Source organism: Pecten maximus, chromosome 8, assembly GCF_902652985.1.
Source record: "Pecten maximus chromosome 8, xPecMax1.1, whole genome shotgun sequence".
Lineage (NCBI taxonomy): Eukaryota > Metazoa > Mollusca > Bivalvia > Pectinida > Pectinidae > Pecten > Pecten maximus.
Genome location: NC_047022.1, coordinates 34601696 through 34609700, shown reverse-complemented (window position 1 = coordinate 34609700; position 8005 = coordinate 34601696). Strand labels below are relative to the sequence as shown.

Sequence of the window (8005 nt, the reverse complement as noted above, 5' to 3'; positions counted from 1 at the left end):
ACTCTGCACACTAAAAGCGTTGCGATGAAGTCACTTCAGTTACTACTGGTGTTGCTTCCTCCAAACAGGGGGAATAAGAAGGGATAACATCCCTTACAGTCAAATCCGGTGATAAGGTACGGGTCGTCCTTAAAGGACACACAACCCTGTAAAATACATGGATGCAATCCCGACCTCCATGTCTAAAATACAGTCCTCGATGCTGATGGTACGGGTAGCCTATAACACATACTCACTACCTGGTAAAATACTCCGGTTCAAACTCCGTCCCTAACTGTCCTTTCCGAGAACCTAGTGACGAAACAGTCGTTGGGCGTTGGTCACGGTTGCGTTGAGCAGGGATTCCGCCGTGTAGCTGAGGTGTTTTGCTACAGCCTCCGTCGTCCATTACAACTGCTTGAGTGCAGACCACTTGCGGCCTGACCGGGTGAAGTAGGGGGCGTCGGTCTCTAACAACACTCTCTCTGGGTTGATCCACTTCAAGGCGCGAATCTGAGGTGGGGTGAATCCTGCAGCCATGCTGGTAAATCTGAAGTACAGATTCCTAAAAGCACTAGACCACTGGTCACGGACATAGGAATCCCCATTGAAACAATGGAGATATATCCGCTGGTCTTCAGGCACTGCCTTCTTTACGTAGTGTAAACGAAGGAGGTATGCTTCTGCTCCACTATCTCCGGATATTCCTCTACAATGGAGAACCAAGACATGTCGGGGCTCCACCAATGGTAGAATCTTCTCCAGCACGACTACCTGCTGATGCCAGTACTCCGGTGGTACGGAGTGGTCGAAACCAACTTCGTCAACTGCTGTCGCTCTGCGTTGTCTTACGAGGTCTTTCAGCTTCCTGATGACGCGGTCAAACTCCGAGCTTGAATACCTCTTCTTGGGGTGTACACCCACTGCGACCTCCATGTCCGCTGGTAGCGTCTTCAGACTATCCATGGTTTGATAAGTATCTGGGTCGCAGAAAGATTCACAAGTCCCGGCGACGATACTTCCTTTCCCTTCTCCATCCTGGTACCATCCAAAACAGACTGGAACGTAGAGTCCAGTCGTAGTCCCATGGCCTTCAGGGTGCGGTCAATATGGAAGTGGGCATCAAACGCTCAAGGGGTTCGGGTTCCCACTTCCTCAGGGGCAGGAAATAACGTCCTCCAGTAATCTCGCTCGATAGCAGGGATCCGGGCAGCTATCAGTAACAGACCCTTCCAGTGGAGGATGACGGCTACAGAGTTCATCGGTTCCAACGTGAAGTTGTCTGGACAAGGTACACTCAAATAGCCACAAAATGCCCTCATCGCCACTATCTGGCAGTCTGAAAAACTTACCTCCGAAGACGACGTCAAAAGGTGCTGCATCTCAACGTACTCAACAAGGTCGTCCAGGTTGTCCACGGCTCTTCTCAAAAGCCATACAGAGGCTTGTAAAAGGGCCTCCTTCCGTCCTCGAAGAACTTTGATTGCTGCAGGGGGCAAGCGCTCGTCAAAAAACCCTAGGTAGATGGTAATTAAACGCGTGGGGCTTGGCGTAGCTCCTAGCCTCCGCGCAGCCGGGAATCAAACAGTGTCTGACCCTCGACGATCGGTGCCGCGACGAAGGTCCTAAACCTCCTGGAACCTCTACCAGTATCCCTCCTCGTCTCGGCTCGGCGGACGACACAACTCTAGTGGGCAGGGGCTCCTCAACATAGGCTGTCTTCTTAGGAATAGGTCCAGTTGACTGGCTGTGAGGGCGCTTACGGGGGCTTGTCCGACGACTAGGGGCAGACACTGAAGGGCTTCTGCGGCTCTCCGAGGGCTGGTACGGGGACGAACAGGCGAAGGACTCCTAGTATACCTCCGGGAATTCTTTTTACGAGGAATGGTACGACGAGTACTAGATGGCCGGTCACTTCCCTTGGGCTTAGCACGGGAAACGGAAATAAAATCCTCACGCACACTGGCTGGACCCTTGGCAGAGACGATACAGTCTGGCTACCTGGTCGCTGGGATGAGGATGCAGCAGGCGATGCAATTGCGGACTCATCCAACATAGCGGTATCCATGGTGTCCACTGGGGGCATGAACTCAATGTCCATTGGGTCATCCTCCAAAAGGTCCAGGTGATCCTCTTCCGATGCTACAGGGGCCTCAGTGGTAACTGCATCCTCAATCCTGCGCTCCAGGTTGGGGTCTGTAGATACGATAACAAGCCGTCGACTCTGCAGGTACAGGTCCTACCTTGGGGCGACGACTCAGTGGGGCGACCTGCTGCTCAATCCAGGCGAATGAACGGAGCTGCAGCGAATCCAAGGTCTCCGCGACCTTCCTCAGCCAACCTTCAAGTTGTCTCCGGTTAGCTCCCTTCTTGCCCATCTTACTCTTCGCCAAACTGCACATATCAAGGACGATCTCGTCGAAACGCTGGTCTGACAACAAATACCGGGCCATCCGTTCAATGAACGCAGTAGGGAGGCTGAAACAGCTCACTGCGGCGTAAACACGCTGCTGCCTGCTCATCAATGGTTTGAAATTGAAGGTCCCTCTTGTCGCCATATCTGTAAATAATCAGAACAGAGCACATGATTACTTATTACAGCAACTTCTACATTTGTATTTGTCAATATCAAGTGCCTCAGTAGCAGTTACGTTGACACAAGATCCATTATACCATTCCTGACAATAATCACATTGTATCATGAACCGGCCTTGCCATGGTTTACGACAAACACAAAAAAACTTCTGTACTCTGGTCTGGTAAGTCCGCATCTCCTCCAACTTTTGTCTTAAAGGTCTGGATCCACGCAGGGATTTTCCTATCTTTACAAGGGGCCATTCTGTCATGGTTGGTCACCAAAACGGAACTGCGAAGCTTGATTTGATATAGATAAGGCGAGATCTTCTTCACTATAACTCCCAGTCCTTTCCAAGGGAAACATAGTATTTTACATTTACCCTTGGTGACTGCAGTATCTAAAAGATACACAACATCTCCTTCAGCGTATGGTCTCTGAAGAATGCGTCGGTCATAATAACGCTTCATACGGTTAAGAGATGTCTTCAAATTGCTTCTAGCGACGTTGTGAGCCTTCTCGAGGTTTCCTAACAGGGTAGACACGTAGTCATTAACATTGTTAATTTTCTGGCCTGGAAGGGGGAACATGAGCTGGGCGGGCGTGTTCACTTCTTTCCCGAGCATCAGCATATTCGGAGTGAATCCTGTAGTCCGATTGACTGATGCGCGAATAACTCCTGCTATTTGCTGGACATGCTCATCCCATTTGTTTTGGGACTTCGCGAGGAAACAACGAACAGCGTCCATTAATGTTCGGTTATACCGTTCCACCTGTCCATTGGAAGATGGTCTGTAGGGTGTTGGTCGAGCCTTATGGATATGGAGAGCCTGGCATAAAGCTTCGAACAATTTACTTTCAAAATTTCGCCCCTAGTCGGAGAAGATTTGAAACGAATAACCAAACCGCGAAAAGAATCCGCCCACAGCTGCTCTCGCTGTTATTTCAGCTTTCTGGGAGGGAAGGGGAATGCACTCCACCCATTTGGTAAATTGATCAACCATCATGAGGCAGTGTTCATTTCCGTTCGCTGTCTTAGGTAACGGTCCGAGGAAGTCTATATGTACTCGTTCCATAGGAGCACCGGCGTGGTACTCCGTCATGGGGACGCGTCCGTAGCGTTTATTTTTCTTTTTACGGCTACAGACGTCACAGGAGGTTACATAGGCCTCAACGTCTCGTCCTAAATGTACCCAGAAGAACTTTTCTTTCAGCTTAACCTTAGTTCTGGCTATTCCCTGATGTGCAGCTGAGGGAAGGTCATGGTTCCACTCGAGGGTCTTCTCTGTCAGAGAGTGATTGGCACTACAAGCACCAAATCTTCACTGTCAGTTTTCTGTTTAAATAACACACCGTCTATCAGTTTACAGATGTTTCTGTTTAACCAGTAGTACTTAGCTTCTGGAGAGGATAGGAATAGCTCTCCTTATCCAGGTTCTGATCCATCCAGTAGATATTTCCGGATAAACTTGAGGTCTGTGTCCTTTTCGTTTTCATCTTCGAGTTCACGATAAGTGAACCCCCAACAAGATGGTGTCTCTGCAGTAGCTTCTTTCGCTAGCTGGACTGTACACATCCTAACCTGGAGCTGGTTGTCTAGAAGCTATATATCAAAACTTGATCTGTGCGATGTTCCACTGGCAAGGTGGACAAACTATCATCTTTAAGTCGTCTGTCATGTCTACCACAATCAGGATGCGGATAGTCAAGGAAAACCGAGGAAGCCCTATTTACCTGATGACTCCCCGGAGTTTGACTCGCAGAATGGTGGTTGGCCTATACAAATGGCCTTGTCATCTTTAAACCGACTGTCATGGCTACCGCAATCAGGGTGTGGATAACCAAGGAAAACCGAAGTAGCCCTATCTACCCGATGACTACCCGGAGTTTGACTCTCAGAAGATATTATACTGACATGCATGTTTAGGGGACATTCAAGGAAACTGGTAGGCTTATTTTCTATACCGGCAGAGTTACACACGGAACCAGCCGTGGCACTTTCGTACGGGCGTTGGTCGCTAGCAGGAAGACTGTCATGAGTGCCTTGACATGCAAGATAACTGTCATGTTCACCTGGATGGTGAACAAAGTTAACTGTCCATTTAGGAGGCTCTATAGTGTTAGAGTCCCCTAACCGGCCTTGCGGATTCGCTAAAACGTGTATGGCCACATCATTGGTACCTGTAAGGTACCCCTTATCACCGCAAGTATTAGTTCCCGTTAGGGCGGTTACGTCGTCTACTTCCAGTGAGAATTCGCCCCACTGTCTATCAGCACGCTTACAATTATTGCAGCCTCCACAGGGCAAGTTTTTAGGCTTGATTCCAGCTATATACGATGGGCATGGAGTCAGTTCATCCGGGATTCTGGAAAGCGCGTCCGCATTTCCATGTTTCGTTCCGGGTCTGTGTTTCACAATCATATGGTATTGAGAAAGTTCTTCCATCCATCGTGCGAGCTGTCCATGCGGCTCATTAAATCGTAACAGCCCTGTTAGACTTGAATGGTCCGTCCTGACGGTAAACTGTCTACCTACAAGGTAGTACGTAAACTGTCTTGTAAATCTCAAAATACTAAGCAGTTCCTTCAGAGTGGTGCAGTATCTTTTCTGTTCGGTTGTAAGAGAGAAACTGCTAAATGCAACCCCGTCTTATACTTGATTCATCACCCCCTCCCAATTGCTACATCCGAGACATCTGTATCTAAGATGAATGGATCCTTAGTATTTGGCAACGCTAAGATGGGAGGTTCTGTCAGCGTCTTCTTCAGACTATCGAAGGCCTGGTGCCGTTCTGTGTCCCAATAAAATTTGTTCTTTCCTGTGAGGTTATACAAGGGTTGAGCTAACTCAGCAAAATCCTTAATAAAGGAAAGGTGATAGTTCACCAATCCGAGAAACCGCTCCACATCTTTAGAGGACGCTGGTAAAGGCCAATTAGCTACCGTGCTGGTGTCTGTATCCGACATCGCTATTTGGTCCTTTCCGACTATTCGACCTGTCTGTTTGCAGACCGGTAAGGTTCAGATCAAATTTGTTTTTATCCATTTTGGCTTAAAGAAGATTAGCATCTTAAAGCAAAATTCCAGCAAAGTTCCCATTCAAAGGGCCACGCCCCTTCGTTCCCATGGGTCGGACCAGCCTCATTTATATAAACTACGATTGCCAATGATGTTTCACACTAAATATAGTTATCATCAATTAAGGAATTAAGGAGGAGTAGCGTTTTAAAGCAATATTTAACCTAAGTTCTCCTTTTGGGGGCCCTGCCATTCTTTCCCCATGGGTCGGACCTGACTCGTTTGTATAAATTATGATTGCCGTCCCTTATGATATTTCAAACAAAATTTGGTTGTAATCCATTAAGGCATTAGGAAGGGGTAGCGTTTTAATGCAAAGTTTCAGAAAAGTTCCCCTTTCGGGCCCCACCAAACTATCACATTAGCCACATTTATATAAGATATGATTTCCGTCCTCCAATGATATTTCACATTAAATTTGGTTTCAAAGTTTTCAAAGCAAAACTTCACCAAAGTTCCTCTTTTGGGGCCCACCCCTCGGATCCCAGTGTTCTCACCAGCTTCATTTATATAAAAATTTAATGCACTTCCCCAATAATGTTTCACAACAAATTTGGTAGTAATCCACCCAGAGGTTAGGTTGGAGTAGGGTTTTTAAGCAAATATTCGCCAAACTCCGTCTTTTTGGACCCCGCCTCTCGGGGCCACAGGGGTCAGAACAGCCTCATTAATATAAAAATATGACCACCCTCCCCCAATAATGTCTCACACCAAATTTATTTGTAATCCATCCAAGGATTAAGATGGAGTAAGGTTTTTAAGCAAAAATTCACCAAAGGTCTCCTTTTAGGGCCCCGCCCCTCCGGCCCTCGGGGTCACACCAGCCTCATTTATATAAAATATGATTGCCCTCCCCCAATGATTTACGCCAAATTTGGTTGTAATCTACCCAAGGGTTAAGATGGAGTAGGGTTTTTAAGCAATACACTGTAATTCACCAAAGTAACCCTTTTAGGGTCCCGGCCCCAGGGGTCACACCAGCCTCATTTATAGAAAACATGATTGCCCTTCCCTAATAAGGATTTGCACCAAATTTGTTTGTAATCCATCCAAGGATTAAGATGGAGTAAGGTTTTTAAGCAAAAATTCACCAAAGGTCTCCTTTTAGGGCCCCGCCCCTCCGGCCCTCGGGGTCACACCAGCCTCATTTATATAAAATATGATTGCCCTCCCCAAATGATTTACGCCAAATTTGGTTGTAATCTACCCAAGGGTTAAGATGGAGTAGGGTTTTTAAGCAATACACTGTAATTCACCAAAGTAACCCTTTTAGGGTCCCGGCCCCAGGGGTCACACCAGCCTCATTTATAGAAAACATGATTGCCCTTCCCTAATAAGGATTTGCACAAAATTTGTTTGTAATCCACCCAAGGGTTAAGATTGTGTAGAGTTTTTAAGCAAGAATTTACCAAAGTTCCCCTTTTGGCCAACGCCTCTCTTGCCCTAGGGGTCGTAACAGCCTCGTTTATATCAAATATCAATGCCCTCCCCCAATGATGTTTCACACCAAATTTGGTTGTAATCCACACAAAGGTGAAGATAGAGTAGGGTTTTTAAGCAAAATTTCACCAAAATTCCTCTTTTTTGGCCCCGCACCTCGGTTACTAGAGGTCAGACCAGCCTCATTTAACGTTACGAAACACACGCTTGCATTGTTTTGTTTTCTTCTGAATAGCAGAGACCATGGACACGGACTTTGAAGAAGTAAATATATCAAATTCACTTACACATTATATTTACATGTACGTTTTCTAGGAATAATGTAACCAATGCAAGTGCACATGGCAAAGTCGTGTCAACACATTTAAAAGAATGAAACCTTACCTTGGTTGATGGAATGCATTCCTTTGTTTAAAGCTCTTTCAATTCCAGTCTATTCCAGTAGTCAAACATCCCTTGAACGCACATATATCTAGCACGTGCATATCTGACATGTAATATTACGTGCGAATATATGACTTTTATAATACCTCACTCAGCGTCCGAATAGAAATCAACATGGCCACGTGAAATGCAGAAGAAATGTCTGTAATGCAAACTGCTGTAGTTTAGTTGTTTTGCCTTGTATTTAGGTTGTTCATGATTTGGGATGTTAGCTGATAAGTAATGACCATCGTCACACTACTATCATGTTTTCAGAAAAGGGTCGTCGGGGCAAGTGTGATTACGATACCTAAAAAACCAAACCAAGATTACGATACTCAGCGCATTTAGTTGAACGTCAAGCATTCAATATTAGAGTGGGAACCGGATTGATGGTTATCGCACTTTTATCAGGTCAAGGAGACCTATATATGGAAATAAACTGAAAATCACGTGACAATATTCCTCCCGAAATGCATTTTCCTTTTCAGCCCACCGCATGAATGAAGT

At 46.3% G+C, this 8005-nt stretch overlaps 1 protein-coding gene across 1 annotated transcript; it reads right to left on the bottom strand.

The window, feature by feature from the left end:
* Positions 1 to 387: 387 nt before the first annotated feature.
* Positions 388 to 945, bottom strand: LOC117332283. The gene has a single exon (XM_033891168.1). It carries the CDS (start codon positions 943 to 945, stop codon positions 388 to 390), a length of 558 nt encoding a protein of 185 aa, XP_033747059.1.
* Positions 946 to 8005: the final 7060 nt, after the last annotated feature.

Bases quoted from the DNA above. Each gene is read 5' to 3' on its own strand.
- LOC117332283 (XM_033891168.1), bottom strand. From the start codon at position 945: ATGGATAGTCTGAAGACGCTACCAGCGGACATGGAGGTCGCAGTGGGT.